This window comes from Paroedura picta, chromosome 4 (genome assembly GCF_049243985.1).
Source record: "Paroedura picta isolate Pp20150507F chromosome 4, Ppicta_v3.0, whole genome shotgun sequence".
Classification (NCBI taxonomy): Eukaryota; Metazoa; Chordata; class Lepidosauria; order Squamata; family Gekkonidae; genus Paroedura; species Paroedura picta.
In genome coordinates, this window is record NC_135372.1 from 27918261 (window position 1) to 27939281 (window position 21021).

Consider the following 21021-nt stretch of genomic DNA (forward strand, 5'->3'; position numbering starts at 1 on the left):
TGACTCTATCTTTGTCCTGCTGTGCCAGCCCAGGACCCAGCCACTCCAGAGGCAGCCACGGTCTGCTCCTCCATGTTTTTCTTCTCCAGGCAGACTTGGGCAAGCTGCTGTCTGTGCTTGTCTTCTCCTTGTCGTTGTCTTTTGCAGCTAAATCTTTCTCATAGCCAAAGAGAGGCTGTGGTCCACAGTCACCTCTTAAGAGAACATCAAGCCTCCTTCCCACTGGACACAAGTTTCAATCAACAGCATGCATTACTAGCCTAGAAGGAGGAAGCTCTGCTGTGAGCACCAAACCCTGCCCAGTCCCTGGTCTCCTCCCAAAGGGAAATCCAAGAGGTAGGGGCCTAGCCCCTCAGAACTGGTCTCCTTCTGTTTGGGGGGACAGGAGAGTGGGTGACTTTCATCATGGGGATGCTCCTCCTTCAGCCCCTGCCTTTTCCAGAGGGGGAAAGAAGGGAGTGGACGCAAATTAAACTGTGTTGCGCAGCCTTCTGGACTGGCCTTCTCCCACTCCCCAAATCCTAAGACAAGAGCCGCCCGTGAAGCTGATGGGCAGGAATGATCCTTTAATCAATGGGTGATTAAAATGTGGAATTCGCTGCCTGAGGATGTAGTGATGGTCATAGACAGGTTTAAAGGCGGATTAGACAGAATCATGGAGGAGACATCTATCAGCTGCTACTAGCCAAGATGACTGGGAGGGAGCTTCCACATTAAGAGGCACTAAACCTTTGCATCCCATTGCCAGGAGGAAACATCAGGGAAAGGCCTCTGCCTCTATGCATTGTCTAGAGGAACTGATTGGCCATTGTGTGGAACTAGATGAACCACTGGCCCAAGCCAGCAGGGTTCTTCTGATGATCTTAGGAAGGCCTTGGACTCTCTGTCTTGTTGTTGACCCTCCAGAGGAACTGGCTGGCCACTGTGAGGCAGGAAGCTGGACTAGAGGAACCCTCACTGGTCTGATCCAATAGGGCTCCTCTGATGTTCTTACATCCCTCTTTATAACCTACTGTGAACTGAACATGTCCAGGGGTCCCCCAAAGCAGCCTTCCACTGGTCCAATACAGCTAGACAGGTTCTTATCAAGGAAATCCTAAGCCCTATTGGTCCTCCAAAGGATCTGGTTGGCCCTCATGAGATCTGGATGGACCCTCACTAGTCTGCCAACAGGGCTCTTCTGATGTTCTTATTTGTATCTGTAAAGAACTTCAGCCCAGGCTGTATATCCTCCTAGTCCAGCCCTCGAACTGATGTCTCGCTTTGAAATCTAGTGTTCTTTTTAACGACACCTGGATTTTCAGAGAACAGTAACAATAGGAAGGTAGAGGCAGAAGGGGCGTGGATCACACCAGACTTCTCTCTGCAGCCATGATGCCTGCTGAGAGCTCAGAATTCTGAGACGGGATCTGTTGTTGGGAAAGGTTTCATCTGTATAGAGCAGAGCTTCTGTAGCAGTTGTTGGGAGTAAGAGTCATTTGATGGAAGCTTGGCAACACCTCTCCGCCCAAAAAAGCCATTTGAAGAGGAAGAGGAGATGATGGATGTTGTCTGTTTTTTTCCTGTGCTGAATTGTAAAATCTTTGCTGCTCTCAGCCCCTGAAAGGGGAACAAGGTGGTCTAAACCAATAAGCGCTTGCCAGGCTTCGGGGATGAATGGTTCGGGCTATGTCATTGCATCTGGTTGCACGTGCCAATGTCAGTAACCCACCTTAACCCTGTTGCAGGCTGCCCTACGCTCGGACGATATCACCTTGTGGAGGATTCCCAAAAGGGAGAGGCGGGAGTTGTTCAAGCGAGTTAGCGGCAAGCCGGCACGGTACGCTGCGGCCGTGTTCTCCCGGATGGTCCCCCCAGATGAGCTGCGGCAGTGGCGAGGTGCTGTTAGCTATCGCGGGGGCGGCGGCAAGCGCGCTTTGCCACGCAACGTGGTGGCCCGTTTGAGGCGCCTTTTGCACCAGCAGTTCTGGGATATAGTGTCAGCCGACTGGAGGAGGATCCAGTCGGAAATCAACAAGATCCTGGGGACTTAACGGGGGCAATCTCTTGGCGCTCCTACCCCGCTGCGTAATGGCTTTGGGCTCTGCGTAGGTCCATGGCTTCCTTGGTCCAGGACTTCTCCTAGCACACTGTGCCAGAAACTCCCAAGGAGACCAGACTATGTACTGCAACCTGTTAAGTACGCGATGCCAAAGGAGGACTTGTGGGTGCTGCTGGCCAGCACATGAGGATAGCTGATGCCGTGGGACAGACTGTCCGGGCTGCGCTGGGCCTGCGGCAATAAAAATGGCTTGCCTTGCTTTTTGTTTTGTTTCCTTCCTCCTGTATTTGTGATCCCCTGCTTTGTGCCCACTCTTGATATTCCGGGGGTTGTCCTGTTGTCACGTGGAGCTCATTCGACAAAGGGCCATCGGGTCTTGTCTCAGCCATAGTGCTCAGTGGCTCTCGGGGTTGTGATGGAGCACTGGTCACATGACCTGGTGGTATCACGGTGGCATTGAATAGCTCTTTCCAAGCTGGAAATCGGTGGGCCGGTTTTGACCCTCGTGGCCCCTTTCTGCAGGTTCCGGCGTTCCCGGAGTTCGTCACATTTCCTTAAGACTATGTCATAATATTAGCAGGGGCTGGGAGGCAATCCCAGGGGAAGGCCTCAGCTGGTTGGCCACTGTGTGCGACAGGAGGCTGGACTAGATGGTCTGTTCCAGCACGTCCTTACGTCCTTAAAAGATGGTGGCAGAGGATGGTCCTATGCTGTGGGGGCAGCGGGAGGATCCTGGGAGATGTTGAGCCGACGGTCTGTAACACAGAGAGCGTATAAACCAGCTCATTCATTGAACTAGCAGCATAACATGTATCCCCTGCCCCAGCCAAGTTCTGGCGCTTCTAATGCTGGGATAAATGAGCAGGTAGACAGACCATAAAGAGGATGTGGATGCACTACCTGGGGGTGCCTTGTTGACAAAGGCGATTACTTCAGGAATACAAAGGTGATAACCATGAGTTAAAACATGAATGATTTCTTTATATAAAATCATATAGTGATTAAAAGACCCTCCCCCCCCCAAAAAAAAACAGGTAATGTTGTAAGTATTCCACATCTGCCTCAACTTACATCTTTCCAAACGCTGAAACACCAGCCGTGAAACCTAGCCCCCCCCCCCCTTGCAGGTGTTCTCATTCTAAAGTGTTCTCATTCTATTATTTCCCAGTGGCATACTTTTAAAGCAGACATGTTTGGGACTTGGTATCCTAATGCCCAATGAAGAAAACAAGCACAAGAAGCTTTATGTAGAACAGGCTAACTGCTGGTTACAACCCCCCAAAAAGGCAATCACATTTAACATTTTGCATTACATGACGTTTCCTTTTTACCTCCCACAAACCTCCCGGACCCCATTTGCGTAAGTGGGGGGGGGGGGGGTACCAAGTTGGCTGTGATGCCTCTACTTAAAGTCAACTTTCAATGCCTGCTTTGTTTTGTTGTGGAGAAGAGGCTTGGTAGGGATAAGATGTTACTTTGCTGACCCAAGCTTCCCTTTCTCAGGGTTTTCTACTATCTAAGCAGCTGGTAGCAGAACAAGTCTCTGTTTCCCTTCAGCCAGAGACAGTCCAAGGTTTATAGACAGTACAGACTTATTATAAAAAAGCAGATTTGGAAGAACAAAGAAAAAAAAATCCTTGATATTTAAATCATGTCCTCACCACTTGAGATTGTCTTTGGTGGTTCCCAGGTGTGGATGTTTTCCTACTCAAAAGAAAGGAAAAACTGACAAAGACTCCACTAGATCTCGGTTTGTGTGGGTGAGTTTTTTTTTACAGGAGCCCCCACTGGCAAACTAAACTAGTACCAGTCCAAAAACGAATCTCCTCTCTCAGCTGCTCTTTCTGAATTAGACCACTGCAGTGAAAATGTCTCCCTGTTCGTGAATTTGAGAACAAAACTGCTGCAATAAATTCCAGGCTGGATTTACAACTTCAGATTTTTATTTTTATTTTTTTTAAGTTGTGATTTTGTACATGCAGCACAGTTCTGCATCTTCTGTGTATATCCTTCTATTGCTGTTCCTGGAAAACAAACAATAAATTGACTTCTGAAGGAACAACCCTTTTTTCCCTCTCTGTGTTGTACAAAGCGTTTGGATTATGTGAGGGTGACCCGCTGCAGACCCAAGAAATGTAAAGCGCAACCTTTCTGCTTAAGTTGCTCCTTAGAGAGGTTTTAGTCACGTTGAGCCTCCAGTGCTAGGCAGCCGTCTCTCTGACAAGGCACTTCTCGCACCGTTGGCTCCATAACACTAAATTGCAGTGGATGTGTATGAGCAGGTAGGTGTGATGCTGCATGCGTTTTATTATTTCCCAGTGAAGGTGTCTGAATCCTCTGGAGTACCTTCAAAAGAGGTAGAGAGACAAGCCTGCGTGGAAAAGACAGCAAGGGGCACTGAACTCTGCCTGGTCAATGGACTTCTGGTTTAATAACAGGAGTCAAGCCCTCAAATCTCTCATGGAGTGGCAGCTGTGTCCATCCTCCCGTCTCCAGCAAAGCCCAAGCTGGGCTGGCCTGCCCTCTCCACACGCCTGATGCTTATTTAGCCAAGTGAACCTTGAGTAGTTTTCCACTTTGAACATCCAAGCGAGGTCGTCCATATGGGTGAAACAGCAGGCAAGCCTTTCACCGTATGTCAGTTTAAATTGAGCAAGCCTGCCGGAGATAAAACAGACTTTGTGATAGGATGGCTCTGGCCAGGTGGCTGTCCCTGCCCCTGCCTGTCTGAACTCCAGCTTTTCCACTGCTCAAGTGCTGCTACACCTTCTTTAAAACTCGTCTTGTTATTTTCTATATACCCCTCTCTGACTGAAAGCGGTTGTGTCCTGTCCTGTCCCCACCAGAGTGGGTGAACAATTGTCTTCCTCCTCACAGCTGCATGGAATATTGTGCTTTTTCTTTTTAGTTTGATATCGGATTCAGCAGCCCGAATCCCTCTGTCTCAGATTTAAAAAACAAACTTGTTTCTAGTCCTCATGGTGGTTGAGAGAGGCATGGGAAGTAAGAAAATCCAAGAAGTTAAAGGTGGCTGATCAGGCCTTTCTCCTCTTTCATGGCTAGCAGAAAAGAAGTGAACTGTGCCAACCAACTGGGATAGAAAGAGAGCCAGCTTGGTGTAGTAGGTAGGAGTGCGGACTTCTAATCTGGTGAGCCGGGCTTGATTCCGCGCTCCCCTACATGCAGCCACCTGGGTGACTTTAATGTAGTGGTTAGGAACCAGCTTGGTCTAGTGGTTAGGAGTGCGGACTTCTAATCTGGTGAGCCAGGTTTGATTCTGCGCTCCCCCACATGCAGCCAGCTGGGTGACCTTGGGCTCTCTACAGCACTGAAAAAGCTGTTCTGACCAGGCAGCGGTATCAGGACTCTCTCAGCCCCACCCTCCTCACAGGGGAGAGGAAATGGAAGGCAATTGTAAGCCGCTTTGAGACTCCTTCGGTAGAGAAAAGCAGCATATAACAACCAACTCTTCTTCTTTTTCTAAATGGCCTTAATTTATGGATTCCAGTCCCCAAGTTAATCTTTCCCTGTGTGTAGGTCATGGCCAGATCTGTCCCCTTGGATTCTTTTGCAAAACCAAAAAGAGAAACCAAAACCTAACCTAACCAGAAAAGTTAAGAAACCAAAGGTTAAGCTGCAATATTTTTTAATTGCAAATATTTATCACATAAAGTGCGCTAGTTCAAAAAAAAATTAAAATCTGTAAATTACATATAGTCATCATAATTTAGAATCATCACAATTCTTACACATGGAATAGACCATGTTTTGACCCCAAGGGGGTCTTCCTCAGTGGACACATTGTTATGAGAAATACATTAATGCATAAAATCAAAGAGGTTGCTGGGTGGCAAAGAAAATTCTGTTTGGTGCTGCTTCAACTAATCTCCCTAATATAAAAATATCCAATTTGGAGCCCACCCTCTATAATAGGTACTTCCAGAAGCCACCGCTCTCTGCTTTTGCCCAGCTCTCAATCACCAGTGCATTCCCACAGTTTGATTTTATGCATAAGTGCATTTCTCAATTTGACCACTAAGGAAGAACCCTTGGGGTCAAAACGCTCTTGATTCTGACTTATGGGGCACGCTCACTTGTTCTACTGTAGACCAAACATGTTAAGGGGTTTCTGGGGTATTTCAAGTAACCGTGTTTGTCTGTGGTTGGTATTTGTGTTTTGCTAGACTGCCTCTACTTTCTCAAAACTGAAGATGGAGATCAAGAAAAGCCGTCGCCACCCGCTGGGCAAGCCCCCCACACGCTCCCCACTGTCCGTTGTGAAGCAAGAAGCTGCATCCAGTGATGAGGGTAAGGGGCTAGGGTCTCTGCTCAGGACTCCTGCCTTTGACCAGCAGATATGGTCACAGCCCCCTCTCCAAAGTCAACCAGGCTGTTGCCAGTGCATTGTAGCAAGAGGGAGGCTTGGAGGAGCTCTCTGATTTCTAGACTGGTTTGCAGTGGAATCCCTGTGCATCCTCCCCCCTAGCACTCATGCACCACTAAGCTGGCAGCTGGCTTTTGCCTTAGCAAATGTCTTATTTCTTGAGCGTTGTGACGTGCTGTTGTATGAACTCTCCAGTTCTCACCCAAGGCCTTGCCTCCTGCCCAGAGAGCAGCACTGATGCAAAGCACTCTTACTTCACAGAGGCCACAGCTGCAGAGCTGTCCAGTTCGACCCAATCAGACAGTGATTTTTCCTGCTGCCCGTCAAGGCAACACAAGCAAGCCTGAATGTAATGTCTCTTGCAGGCATGAACAAGACCCCTGTGCAGGGGGTGAAAAGGCAGATGGCAGCAGAGGGGCACGTTTGTGACGTATTCAGGGATGAGCAATCCTTCGTGCCAAGCAATCCATACAGACATGTTGTTGACCTCCTTTCCTTCTGCTTAACCCTGTGCATGTCACAGTGACTGAGCTCTTTAGACCCCAACCCCCAAGAGGAGAGCTGACAAGGCTGTGGCCAGAGCCTCTCCTGATGCAGCGAAAGGTGGCAGCCTCATTTTCGACCTCTTGCTTGGTCCGTGTACTCCATTTGTAAGAACAGAATTTCTAAGTTGCTTTGATGATCCAGTGGGGTCCAGAAAGTTCTGTTAGAAACATGAAAAAGAGTGATTGCCCAGGGAACACAGGACGCTGCCTTTAATACACACACACGCGCGCACACACACACACTGATCCATCAAGATCAGTTATCTTCTGTACTCAGACAGGCAGCAGCTCTTTGAAGTTCTCAGGCAGGTAGCGGTGTGGTGACTCCCCTCCCCCCCACTATTTCAAAAGGATACAGGTTTTTCCCTCTGTGCTGTGGAGAGAGAATCCCTTGCCGACCTCCCTTTCAAATGCTGACCTGGCCAGGAAGCAGGCACCTGGGGTGGGGGGTGGGGGGGGAGTTTTTTCTTCCCAGAATTCCTGGGTGAGGGGACAGAAAAGCATATAAGACGCTGACCAGAGAAGGAAGGGGTCTTTTGCCTGCTGACCATCAGAGTTGGAGATTGCTCTTGGGTGAAGAGGTGAGCAACCATCTTGGCCACGTGGCTCAGGGCGGGCTGATAATGCAATTAAACGTTGGAAACTCTAAGCAAAGGTTCCTGCCCTGTATTTAACATCAGATAGGGTATGTTTCATCCAGTTTCTTTTGCCTCTTTTTGCTTAATTCTGTGCTGCGCTAATGATCTGCTTTTGAAACTTGTTCTTTTGATGTCTGTTATAAAGTGGAAGTGGGCCATGGTTCTCTGATCCACATAGTGCTCCCCCATCTCAGACACTCTAGTCTAGTCAAAGGGAAAACCCAGGACCAGGAGAGGGAGCTTAGCAAGCAGCTCCTCCTCTAGAGTGGTATATCCTTGCAGTAACTCATCTCCACGGCGCTCACAAGCTAGGAGAGAAAGGGGCAACTAGGAGTCCTGGTTCTCCCAGTTGCGGTCCTGTACTACAACCGGGTAGTGGAAGTGTGTGTTAACCAGAGAGTCCCTTTTGCCACCTACCTGGAGGTCACCCCCTTGTTGAATTGTATTTATTATACACATATCTACATTATTGTTTGGTTATTACGGTTGGCAAAAATTACTGTTTCGCACTTTTGGAAGCATTATTTACTGTAGTTTCAGAGTCACAATTACACAGCTCTCTCTTTTTTCTGGTATTGCCCACCTGGAGTTGGCAAGTAGCCAGAATAGGGGGTGGGCTAGGCAGACTCTTGGATCCACCAAGGTCGGTATTATCTACTCAGTATGGCATCAGCTCTCCAGCTTTTCAGTGGAAGGTCTCCCACATGGCCTATCACCTGATCCTTCTGGCTGGAGATGGTGGCAGTTGAGCCCCGGAATCTGCATGTCGAGCAGATGAGCCGCAAACCCTGCCTACAAAATGTCCCTTATACTGAGTCAGACCACCAATCCACTGAGGTCAGTATTGTCTGCTCAGAGTGGCATCAGCTCTCCCATCACCTCCTGCCTGATCCGAGAGAGTGAAGCTAGGATCTTCTGCATGCCAAGCAGAGGTTCTTCCACTGAGCCACGGCAGTCTCAGTTCTTTTCCAGCAGTACTGTACGCCTGGGGTTTGGAGGGCACTTGCCTGCTGCAGCACTTCCTGAATGGTTTGGCCAGCTGGTGCTCTAAACTGCAATGCTTCTGATGATGGCACTGCTATGACTGGGATGGCTGCCCTGCCAGCTAGTTTCATTTGGAAGTCTGCTCCTGTTTTTCAGAAGCTCTCCCCTTCTCTGGCGAAGAGGACGTGGGGGATCCTGAACCGCTGAAGTCCTTGCTTTCCCTCCAGTGGAAAAACAAAGCACTCAACTTCACAGCAGAGAGGAAGCTCAATGCTGCCGCTGCACTGAGGGAGCCCTACTGCGCCATCTGCACGCTCTTCTACCCTTACGATCAGGTAAGGCTGTCGCTCAGCTCAGCATTGGCAGAGCACAGAGCTACAGAAAAGGGCAAGAACAGAACAGCACCTTCAGGACTAACAACATTTTGAGCTAGGGAGGAGCTTTCCTGTGTCTCTGCTCACTTCTTCAACCTAGAACAGGAGAAAAGAGCTTTTCTTCTTATAGTGATCTTCCCTGGCCAGTCTCAGCTCACTGCTAGTTTGGCCTCTTTGATGTCTGACCTACAGAGCCTGTTAACCTGCAGATACTCTTCTTTAGTGTTCTGTCCTTCCCTCCATTTCTTGAACGTTTCCTTTTTCTTTCTTAGTTTCTCCGCTCGCTGTTTATTCAAAAATCCTCCTTGGATTCCTTACCATATTTCTGTCTTGCTGGAATAATAATGGCTTGAGCATGCAATAGTTCTTATTTAAGGAGAGATCACCCATCACTTGCTCCTTTCTCTTCCAGCATTCTTGTCCGTGGGATGACTCTGATCATGTCTGAGTTGATTAGAGTCAGCCCTAAAAACATCTAACATACATGTCTGACTACGAACTTCCTTGGTCCCCCATCTGAAAAGAAACTCTAGGAGAACATGAAGAAGAAGAGTTGGTTCTTATATGCCGCTTTTCCCTACCCAAAGGAGGCTCAAAGCAGCTTACAGTCACCTTCCCATTCCTCTCCCCACAACAGGGACCCTGTGGGGTGGGTGAGGCTGAGAGAGCCCTGATATCACTGCTTGGTCAGAACAGATTTATCAGTGCCGTGGCAAGCCCAAGGTCACCCAGCTGGATGCATGTGGGGGAGTGCAGAATCAAACCTGGCATGCCAGATTAGAAGTCCGCACTCCTAACCACTACACCAAACATGGTCACTCCCCACAAGGTCCCCACCTCCTTCACTCAATCCACCACATCTTCCCTTTTGGTCAGTATTGAGTCGAGTCTAGCTGAACCTCTCATCATTTCTTCCGCCATTTGGTAAACAAAATTGTCGGCCAGGCAGGTCAGAAAGTTGCATGACTGGGCACTTAGCAGAGTCTGTTTCCTAGCACACATCAGGGAAATTAATTGAAGTCATCCATAATTACAAGGTCCTGATGCCCAGATAGTCCATCAAGCTGCTCAAAAAGGGCAGCATTCACATTTTTCACCCTGGTCAGGTCTGTAGCAGACGCCAACCACCATACTCTTTGTTTTTCCCTCCCTTATCTTCACCCAGATACTTTCCAACAAAGTGTCACTCTCCTCCTCTAGTATTTCTTGACAGGCAAACCCTCTCGTCACATACAGTGCCTCTTTGCCTCCTCTTTAACCTTTTCTGTCTGTTTTGAACAACTCATCTACTGCATTCCAATCAACAGATCGGTTTTATGATGGGGAAGTCTACTCTTGACCACATCCTAACCCTCTACCACCTTGGGGCAAAATATACTCGAGCCAAACAGGGAATTGACACCCACCCTTTACATTTAATCCGCAATCTTCACACAAACATTGGCTGTTGAGTCCATGGTGCCTCAGGGCCTGCAAAAGGGAGATCCTCCACCAGGCATTTGGTTGAGTTGATCAAGGCTAAACAACATCTACTGAGCCCCCGAACGTCACTCCCTTGAACCCACACGACTGAACTGACCATCCATGGGTCTGTTAGATTGTTTACTCTGTTAGAATGTTATTTTCTCTGTTTGTTATTGTTATTACTGTTACCTTTCGTTCGATATACTCTGAGTTAGATGTATTGTTCATGTTTTCATTCCATGTGAACTGCCCTGAGCCTTAGGGGAAGGCGGTATATAAATGCAATAAATCAATAAATCTGTCATCTCTCTCTGTCTCCATCATATCTTTCTCTGTGTCTATCATCTCTCTATGTCCATCATCTCTATCTCTCATCTCTTTATTATTTCTATCTGTCATCTTTCACTGTCTAGCTATCATCTGTCTGTCTCCATCTGTATATTTCGATTTTTATACTGCCCCTCTCGAACCAGCTGTAATGTAAATTTAAAATTAGCAAGAATTAAAATACCAAATTATCAGCACTGAAATTATTACGTCTTGGCCTGCTGGTAATACACTAAGTTAAGGAAGCTGAGAGAGAAGCTCGATCAGCTGCTTTGATGTACTTGCCACTGGCCTCAACCATAAGCCTGTTGGGAAAGCACCATCTTGCAAACCCTGCAGAACTTGGTAAGTTCTCAGGACCCTGGTTTTTCCCAGGAGCTTGTTGCACCAGGTGGAAATCAGGCCTGAGAAGGCCCTGGTTCTTGTTGCAGCCAAGCATACTTCCTTGGGGCCAGGGATCCTCAGCCAGTGGGCATTGGCTGGTTGAAGCACTCTCTGGGGAATGTATTCAGACACACAGGGCCCTTAAAGGTTAGTACCAAGACTTTGAACCAAGTCCAGAATTCGACTAGAAGCCAGTGCATTGAGCGAGTTGCAGTAATCAAGCTTGGAGGTGACCGTTGTGTGGATCACTGTCGCAAGGTGTTTGGGGGCCAAATACGGCACTAGTAGCTTTGCCTGTTGTGGTTGGAAAAATGACTTGAGCCTTTGTTATTAAGGAGGGGTCAAAATCGCACCTAGGTTTCTGGCCGATCATAAAGTGATGAGTTGCACTCTGTCCAGCCTGGGGAGGTGGGTTTCCTGGTCTGGCCCTTTCTTCCCCAACCAGAGGACTCTGTCTTAGAAGGGTTGCTTTAAGTGACTTTGTAACCCCCTCCAGGCACTGGACCAATGAGTCCAATAGGAGATTGAGCTGGGTGTCATCCACATATAGGAGGCACCCAAGCAAAAACCTCCGGACTAGCTGGGCAAGGGGACACATGAAGATGTTAAATAACACTAGGGAGAGAATGGCCCCTTGTCATCTTTTTGCATTAAGCGGGAGGATGTTAGAATGAAGACATCCCCTATATCATTATGTGGATGAAAATTTACACACCAGCTCCTGAGCTACATTTGACTCTAGTGTGAACCAGATCACAAGTTATTACAGATGAGGGCTGGACTGTCTGTGGCTTCCATCTTTTAGTATCTTTCCCACTACAAGTGAGCTGCTCCCCCTGTCAGCCTGAAACTGTGCCCAGCTTCCTTCAGGAGAAAATGCAGGTGCCAAGGACACAGAGAAGCATCAAACTGCCCACCTCAGCAGCCTCCGCAGTAGATAGATCTGCTGCTGCTGCTGCTTTGGTGTGCCTTTCGTCTGTTGTCCTGGCTGCCGGGTTGTTAAATTCCATGCCTAGGCATTTTACTATTTTAATAATCTTGCTTTTGACATCAGCTAGCCTCACATCTGCCTCTCTGACTGCATCCTGTTTCTCCATTGTTCAGGGAGGAGTGGTCATCAGCAGGCCTACCCTATCCCAGTATGCCCAGTATATAAAGGCTGTTGGCTGGCTGGCTGGCTCTTCCAACTCTCCAAGGTCTCCTGCAGAGCTCTTCCCCAGTCCTGCAGCTAGATGCCCTTTGGGGGGGGGGGGGGAATGGAGGTTGTCCACCTGTCTCACAGGGGCTCCCTGCAGAGCCATAGTCCCTGCCCCACCGGCCCATCGTCAGGTGCTTGTCCGCATTACATTGGGTCTGAGGTTAGGCAGCCAGGCATGCCCCAGAGCTGTCAGTTTAGGCTTTCAAAATTGCTGTTAATTTGTTGGGCCCAGATTTGATGATCACCTGAGAGACAAGCAGCAACGCGTGGATCGGTGACGGCACAATAGAGCACAAGACGCTTCTCCACAACTTGGGTTTAATTTCCCAAGAACTGGAGTAAATAAGAGATAATATTTGGATGCATTTTCTTGGCATAATCCAGCCTTCCTTGATTACCAGATGGTGCTTTTGGGATTTCGGGTTCTGGGAACTTCTGCCTTTAAAAGAAAAAAAATGCAAATTTTGCTTGGCAACGGTTGCCAAGGCCAAAGTCTGTGAAAGCAGCAGATCTAATCCTGGCTCCCTTTTGCTTTCCATTAGGCCGCTGAGGCCAGGCCTGAGCCAAGATCCTTTGAGGTTTGCTGTGCTTCAGAGCTGATAACTTCCTTAAGACCAACTGGGTCAGCTGGGTTAGATCAGCAGATCCACCCAGGCGCGAACTGTCAGCTGCTCGGGGAGATGTTGGGGGATGGGGAGGATTGGGGAAACTGGACAGCCTGCCTCCAGAGCTTCCTCCGGTCGGCTGGAGAATGTCAGCAGGTATAGTGAGATATAGTGAGCTGGTAACTTGTTCACAAGTTAGTAAAAATGCGGTCTGGATCCTAATTCTGTCAGGTGGATCAATAACTGGTTGACAAATGGTACCCAGAGGGTTCTTGTTAATGGTTCAGCATCTTCTTGGAAAAGAGGGACAAGTGGAGTACCCCCAAGGATCTGTCCTGGGGCCTGTGTTGTTCAACATATTGATAAATGATTTGGATGAGGGATTAGAGGGTATACTTATTAAAATTGCAGATGATTCTAAACTGGGAGGGGACAGCAACAGAATACAGGATGATCCTGATAGGCTCGAGAAGTGGGCTAAACTGAATAAAATGAAGTTCAATAGGGACAAATGTAAAGTTCTGCATTTAGGTAGGAAAAACCAAATACACCAATATAAGATGGGGGAGACTTGTCTTGGCAGTAACATGGGCGAAAAGGATCTAGGAGTCTTAGTAGACCATACATTGAACATGAGTCAGCAGTGTGACTCAGTGGCTAAAAAGGCAAATGGGATTTGGGGCTGTATCAAACAGAGTATCGTGTCCAGTTTATGGGAGGTGATTGTACCTCTTTACTCTGCTTTGGTTCAGCCTCACTTGGAGTCTTGTGTTCAGTTTTGGGCACCCCAGTTGAAGACAGATGTTGAGAAACTGGAACATATCCAGAGGAGGGCAACAAAGATGATGAGGGGTTTGGAGACCAAGATATATGAAGAAAGGTTGGGGGAGCTTGGTCTGTTTAGCCTAGAGAGGGGACCTTAGAGGGGATCTGATAACCATCTTCAAGTATTTACAAGGGTGCCATACAGATGATGGAGCAGAGTTGTTCTCTCTTGCCCTAGAGGGCCAGACCAGAACGAATGGGATGAAATTAATTCAAAAGAAATTCCATCTAAACATCTGGAAGAAGTTCCTGACAGTCAGAGCGGTTTCTCAGTGGAACAGGCTTCCTCGGGAGGTGGTGGGTTCTCCATCTTTATAAATTTTTAAACAAAGGCTAGATAGCCATCTAACGGAGACGCTGATTCTGTGAAGGTTCAAGGGGGTGGCAGGTTACAGTAGATGAGTGATAGGGATGTGAGTGTCCTGCATAGTGCAGGGTGCTGGACTAGATGACCCATGAGCCTATCGGGAGAGGCGGGAAATAAATCTAATAATAATAATAATAATAATAATAATGAGGTCCCTTCCAATTCTATGATTCTTCTATGATTCTATGATCTTGGGAGTGCACAGCGCAGTGCCTCTTGTTCAAGGCTCTTCAGTCTCCTCCTTGTCCTGCTGATGGCCTTGTTCTTCCCTGACATAAGGACCTTCCCACTAATGCTGAGGCTCCCCTTGCCTTGGAGGGAAGCGCCACTGTCAGATGACTGGAACTGACGGCAAAAAATCCCCAGACCTCCCCCCCCCCCTACCGAATAACGAAGATAATGGAAGGGAGTGATGTACACTTCCTGACTCCCGGTGGGGGGGTGCGATGTCCCTGATTTGCTGACCCCAGCCTCAACCATAGACCTGGTGGAAAAGCTCTGTATTACAGGCCCGGTGGAAAGCTGGCAAATCCCATTGCATGGGTATTTCCCCAGACCAAAAGGATCGTGCCCCATCTGCGCTTGCCGGGTCTGCCCTGCGAACTTTCCATTCCATTCCACTCCTCCATCTCCTACTAGGGTAGCTCCCCTGCATTCTGCTGCCCACACGGCCGACAAGCCACCAGTCGCTGAGTGTGCAGCAGCTCTTAGGAACTCCCCTGGCCCTCCAGACTGTTGCACACTCATAGGCCAGGTTCTGAGAAAGCAGCTTAAACACTAGCTATCTCCTCACCCCACCCCAGATGTATGCTACACTCCTCTACCACATAGCAGCAGCTGCCCTGCTCTCGGGGGGGGGGGGCGCTGGCCAGGGTGGGGAGGAGGAGGAGAGACAAGGGTGCTCGCTGGGTAAGGCATCATTTCCACAGTTGTGTTTTGTTTGTTTCCTCCTTAAAGGCATTAAAGATGGAGAAAGACCCTCCGAACCCCTCAGGAGAAGGCTCTGCACCGCAGCAGCCTTGGAAACAGGGCCAGAAGACCAAGCCTTTGATCCCCGAAATGTGCTTCACATCAAGCGCCGAGAACACGGAGCCCCTCCCAGCCAACTCCTACATCGGGGAGGACGGGAGCAGCCTCTTGATCTCCTGTGCCAAGTGCTGCCTGCAGGTCCACGCCAGTAAGTCTGTGCAGCGTTCCTGGGCCCCCCTCTGCTCTCCTTGGTGCCAGAAGTGGCTGTTTGTGTCTCTGCCCCAGCCATGTGCTGCTTTGGCTTCGATCCCTCTTTTGTCCACACACAGAAAGAGGCCCCTCCGAGCCGAGCATTGCTTGGAAGGCCTCCGTCTGCTGCAGCAAGGCCAGAGTTTGCCCGCGGGCAGCTTCCAGAGCACATCCTTGGGAATCTCTGAGCATGGCCTGTCTTTCTTCCCACCCTTCTCAAAGCCTTGCCTGTATTCTTCCCACCCTTTCTTCCCACCCTTGCCTGTATTCTTAGACTCACTTGAGTCTGTCGGCCCCTATCACTGCATTTCTCCTTTCTCCGCTTTATGGCGGCCTTGGCCAGCCACTGCAGAACCTTCCTTGTGCTCTGTTTTCTTCTCTGCACTCTTTATTTGTTCAATCTGCTCTTTCCCCCCACTCCCACTTGTAAACCTGCCAGTCAAGAAGGCTGGGGCTAGGTCTGGGCAGACCTTAAAAGGTACTGTAACCTTCCAATGAAACAGAAGAGAGCAGGGGGTAGAGAGAAGGCTGCGTCTTGCTCTTGAATGTAGCCTTTAGAGATGTTGTTGCTATAAGTCCCCCCCACCCTCCGCAGGAAGGTGGTGTCTTCTTGGGAGAATCAATGACTTCTGGGAAGGTATAAAGGCCTGTGTGAACATGATAGAAGTCAGCAGTGCCCTTGTTCATGTGAAGACAGCCAGAGCAGGGGAAGGGGGAAGGGAAGCAAGCAAGGAGGCACTACAAGCTGGACTGTGGGACGCCATATGGCGTTTTCGCAGCCCTTGCTCCAGCCTCCACTAGCTCTGCTCCTCTAGTGTTCTCTGTTACAGAGTGGGCTTCTAGCATGACAGGATCTACTAGAGAAGAGGTCATGGTTTTATTGCTTACTTCCCCCCCCCCTGGCATATCCATTACAGGCAGTGAAAGTATCCCTTCAGATACTTCCACCGGAGTGGGATTACTAATCTGGAGGCCAGGAAAGGTCTTGGAAGGACAAGGAAGAGGTTTTGGAAGTGCCAGACCTGCCACTGTCCCACAGGTGTGCGCAGGCAACAGAGTGGGCACTTCTGATCACATCTGTCCTGGAGGGGGCACAACTTCTTCCTCAAAGTGCCTTTGCTGCCCTTTCTCCTTTTCCGTGGGGATAGATCTGTATTCTGTGCATTGCACCTTTTCAAAAGACAGGTCTTCCATGCCCAGTCTCTCTTCCTTCTCCTCCTCCCCTGTGGTCATGAAGCAAGAAACCAATGCTGGAATTTCACAGCCTCTTCCCACAGCATTGTGCTCCATAAATATTTCAGTTAAGGACAACAGTTTCCATTTTAGTTTCCTGATCAGATTTCCAAAGGGATGACTGCCAAGCCCTTTTTTCTTTTTCAGAAAGCCAAGGTTAAATCCCCACCCACCCCCCTTCTCCTTTTTGTGACCTGACACTTGGCAGGAAGGAGGATTGTCATGGGGGGGAGGGGGGCTGCTGGCTCTTGATAATCTCCCCTCCCAGGGATTTATCCCCATCTCTGCCTAATATGCTACCTTTTGTCTCAGTCAAAAGCTTCAACATTGCCTGAATATTTAGATTCCCATGCCCCCTGCATAGATTGTAGAACTGAAGTATTGTCTCACTTGGCTATCTTGTGGAGAGATGCTGCACTTGACTTAGAATAGAATCATAGAATAATAGATTTGGAAGGGACCTCTTGGGTGATCTAGTCCAACCCCCTGCACTATGCAGGACACTCACATCCCAATTTGCTCATCCACTGTAACCTGCCACACCCTTGAGCCTTCACAGAATCAGCCTCTCCGTCAGATGGCTATCCAGCCTCTGTTTACAAATTTCCACTTGGAGGGTTCTTCTCCCGGGTGTTAAAATGTGGCTGTTCAGCTGGTAAATTGGGGTCTTGGAATTCCAGAATTCTGGGTTGTAAGTCCTTGCTGCACCAACATTTGGGTTGCTTTTATCAGTACCCCCTGCTTCTCTTGGTCCATGCAGAATAATAAAATGTTTACTCAACAATGAAGGTCAGGCCCGTCAGTGGATAAGTTTATCAGTGTGTATCTGTGACTATTAGCCATGGTGACTAAAAGGCATCTCTGCATTCAGAGGCAATCAGCTTTGGAATCTCAGAGCCAGGAAGCAACATCAGGGGAAGGCCTCCATGCCCTGTTGTTGGCCATAGTATGGGAGAGGATGCTGGTCTGAGCCAGAAGGTCTCTGATGTCCTTTTGCAGAGGACTCCTTGAATGCACCTGGCACAGAGATCTTGACTCCTCTTCCTGCCTCTCTCCTTGCAGTGGGTCTCCGGAATTCAGTGATGGGACACTGCTGGACTCAGAAGTTCTGAGAAGAAACTTTGGCTGGTTATTTGAAAGCAATGTAGGATTCCTAGATAGGTCTGGCTGGTTGGCCTTTGGAAATGATGCAGTGGAGTCGCAAAAGTGATCCAAAAGGACCCTTTTTGTACTTGGTACAAGTGGAATAGACAGAGCCATGTTAGGTGCCTAGCAGTGGCTGGTTGCCATGACAGCTGAAGTGTAATGTGTGAATTCTGGATGCTGGGAAAGCCAGCCTTGTCAGGCCTCTGCCCAGTCCCAGTCAGAAAAAGGATGCTGGACTGGGAGGACTGGGAACTCCCACTCACTGACAGCAGCGGTGGACACTTGTCAGCTTTGCTTTAGTCTGATCTGGCATGGAGGCTGCATGCCCATCTAATCCTGATTCTGTATTTCTAGAACTCTCAGTCTGATCCAGTAAGGCTCTTGTGATTTCTTACTGCGTTCAACTCCTAGTTGTTTGCCGCTTGTCCCTGGACCGTCACCTGTTCCTCTTTGTGTAGTGGTTAGGATTGTGGACTTCTAATCTGGTGAGCCAGGTTTGATTTCGCGCTTCCTCACATGCAGTCAGCTGGGTGACCTTGGGCTCGCCACAGCACACCACCTATTGAGGGTCCCCAGTGGGGACCCAAAGCAGCTGACATCATTTCACTTCTCTCCCATTTAACCTCATAACAACCCTGAGGTAGGTCAGATTGAGAGTGTGTGACTAACCCCCCCCCATAGGCTGGCAGCACAGATATTATCTTTAGTCTGTGAATGCCAGATTACCATTTCTTCTCTCTTTCTGACTGAAGCTCTCGTTTTACAAAGATGGCTTCTCCCAGCAATGTCGGTGGCATCATTTCTGCTCCTCAAAGGATAGAATACGCACATGGATCGTTTGGTGTGTTTCCCCCCCCCCTCCTTTTGGAATCACAGCATTCTGATTTCTTGCAGGTTGCTATGGGATACGCCCTGACCTAGTCAACGAGGGCTGGACCTGTTCCCGGTGCTCCGCCAATGCCCTGGCAGTGGTAAGCAAGTCCCTCTTGAGGGGGCCGGAGAGGGGGTGGGGTTCTGCTACCTGCCGTTCTCCTGAGGCAGGGCTGTGAGAGCCTTCAAGGAGCAGTCTGAGCATCCCCCCCAAAACATCATATTTAATTAAAAGAAGGGGAGGGGTGCTTCTAGCCTCGTGAATATCCTCTTCTCAGAAGAACAGACTGAGAAACGAGACTAGCCATTGTGCTTCTGGACAGGAAGCCAGATCCATCTCTGTTGCTCTCTTTCTAGGACTGCTGTCTCTGTAACCGTAGGGGAGGAGCCCTGCAGAGGACCACGGATGGGAGGTAAATGGGACCAGTCCATAGAAGTGCTGGTATATGCGGCAGGTGCTGATCCCAGGGGCTGGTCTGCCGGTATTCCTGCTCCTCCCGTGTGAGGGGCGGAACCCGTTTCTGCAAAGGTCACAGGGAAGAATCAGCTCTGGCAACATTCAGCACCTGGTACCCACCTGTGTTCCTGCTATTCACTGCTGCTTCATCCACTAAACAAAATTCAAGTCCATTGGTACTTTAAAAAGCCGACACAACTTTTTTGGGAGGCAAGGCTCATTGTGTCAAACACAAGGGTGACAGAAGTCCTATGAGTGTTCATTGATCAAACCTTATCCTCCGGAAAATTGTGTTGGTCTCTAAAGCGCAGATGGAATTGTGTCAAGCTAATACACAGCTACTCACCTGAATCTACCCACTCGGTGCATTAGAACTTCTGGCCATGTTTGTGCTGTGGCCACCTGTTCTTTTCTGGGACCATCGGCAACAAGTCCTAGAAGATCCCATGGATGTTGTTTCTGCACTGGGTGTCAGGTGGGTCGCCGTGTTGGTCTGCAGCCTCAGAACGAAGTCTGGGCCTGGTGGCACTTTTAAGACAAACCAAGTTTTATTCAAGATATAAGCTCACCTATGCCTGCCCACGAAATGAAACTGTGTTGGTTTTAACGGTGCCGCTGGACTCAGATTTGTCCTTCTGAAGTCTATTTGCTTGTTTTACGATACTGGAATCCGTTTGGGTTTCATCGGTTGCCGTCATGACGTCGTAGGCTGTGGATCTTAGCTTGCTTGCTTGATTTTGCATTATTTTTTTAAAGAATTACTGACTGGGCGTGTGTATCAGTATCAGTATTCTTTATTACGGTCATAGACCAGCAAAGTCAAAACAATTTCACAGTTACATAAATAATATGGCTAAAACACAGTTTTACTCATCAAATAGCATTATGTTAAACACTTAGACTATGAGTCTGCTAAAATATAAATTAGAATTAAATGGAAATATAGGAAATTGTTCTAATTGCTCTCAGGGTCTGTTAAGTTTTAGTCAACTTCCACCGCCTTTTCATGGCTGCAGCAAAAAAACCTGGCGACACTATACGTGATGGAACAATTTGTGTCTGTGATCAGCAGGGAGATATAAAATTGTCCTGAGCACCCTGGGACTCTATGTAACCATAGTGTGATAAATATGGAACGTATGTCATCAATGCAAAAGGATATGTTCCAATGTTTCTATTTGACCAGAGCCACAGGGGCACTTCCTTTCACCATAGGGAGTTTTCTTGTATCTCCCTTCGAGCACAGCTGAGGGAAGGGCATTGCAACGAGCTAAAGTGAAGGCCCTCCGGTGGCTGGGCACCTCAAGATTCTTTAAATAAGCCAAGGGAGCTGTGACATACCTGTAGCCTTCACTAACAATGAAGGCAGAGGTATTCGCTAGATCATGTTGGCACTGGGCGTGTGGTTTAGGTGCAGTTGGCTGCCACTGACCCCCTATTCCTCTCTTCTTCACCTGCATCAGGGAGGATTGGGGTCAGAACAGCCATGTGGGAGCAAGGGGGTGGCCTTTTCTTTTTTTTTCACGTGTGTGTTCTGACCTGTCCCAGGTGGGTCCATGTGATCTGCGCGATCGCCATCCCAGAGGCCCGTTTCCTCAACGTCATCGAGCGCCACCCCGTTGACATCACTGCCATTCCTGAGCAAAGGTGGAAGCTGGTGAGAGCCGGGGGGGGATGCAACCCTGAATGGGGGTGCTAAGTCGGGAGCTGCAGCAAGCCCTGGTGTGGAGATGAGAAGGGGCTCTTTGGCGTGCCTGAGAGGCTTCTCCGCCATCCATTGCTCGAAGGGGGCTCTGGCCAGGCGGGGAAGCTGCCAAGGGTTCATTACTCAGGGGGAGTGACAGCCCTGCATTGATACGCAAGTGATAAAACGCACGGAGATGGTTCCTTTATGGATAACCTGACATTTCCGGCGCGCCATCCTCTTCATTACCAACGCTTGTGAGAACAAATTAAAAATC

At 48.8% G+C, this 21021-nt stretch overlaps 1 protein-coding gene across 4 annotated transcripts in view; it reads left to right on the forward strand.

Moving 5' to 3' along the window:
- Positions 1–21021, forward strand: part of KDM4B (lysine demethylase 4B) — a 189161-nt gene that overhangs the window by 151793 nt on the left and 16347 nt on the right. For 3 of the 4 annotated variants that reach the window (XM_077332098.1, XM_077332097.1, XM_077332100.1), the window contains exons 12-17: positions 6226–6349; positions 8749–8927; positions 15094–15313; positions 18628–18704; positions 18961–19016; positions 20609–20717. In XM_077332098.1, coding sequence (XP_077188213.1) covers positions 6226–6349; positions 8749–8927; positions 15094–15313; positions 18628–18704; positions 18961–19016; positions 20609–20717 — 765 coding nt within the window. Of the gene's footprint in view, positions 1–1727; positions 4244–6225; positions 6350–8748; positions 8928–15093; positions 15314–18627; positions 18705–18960; positions 19017–20608; positions 20718–21021 lie in introns of those variants that run through there. The other variant, XM_077332101.1, reaches the window with a different exon arrangement.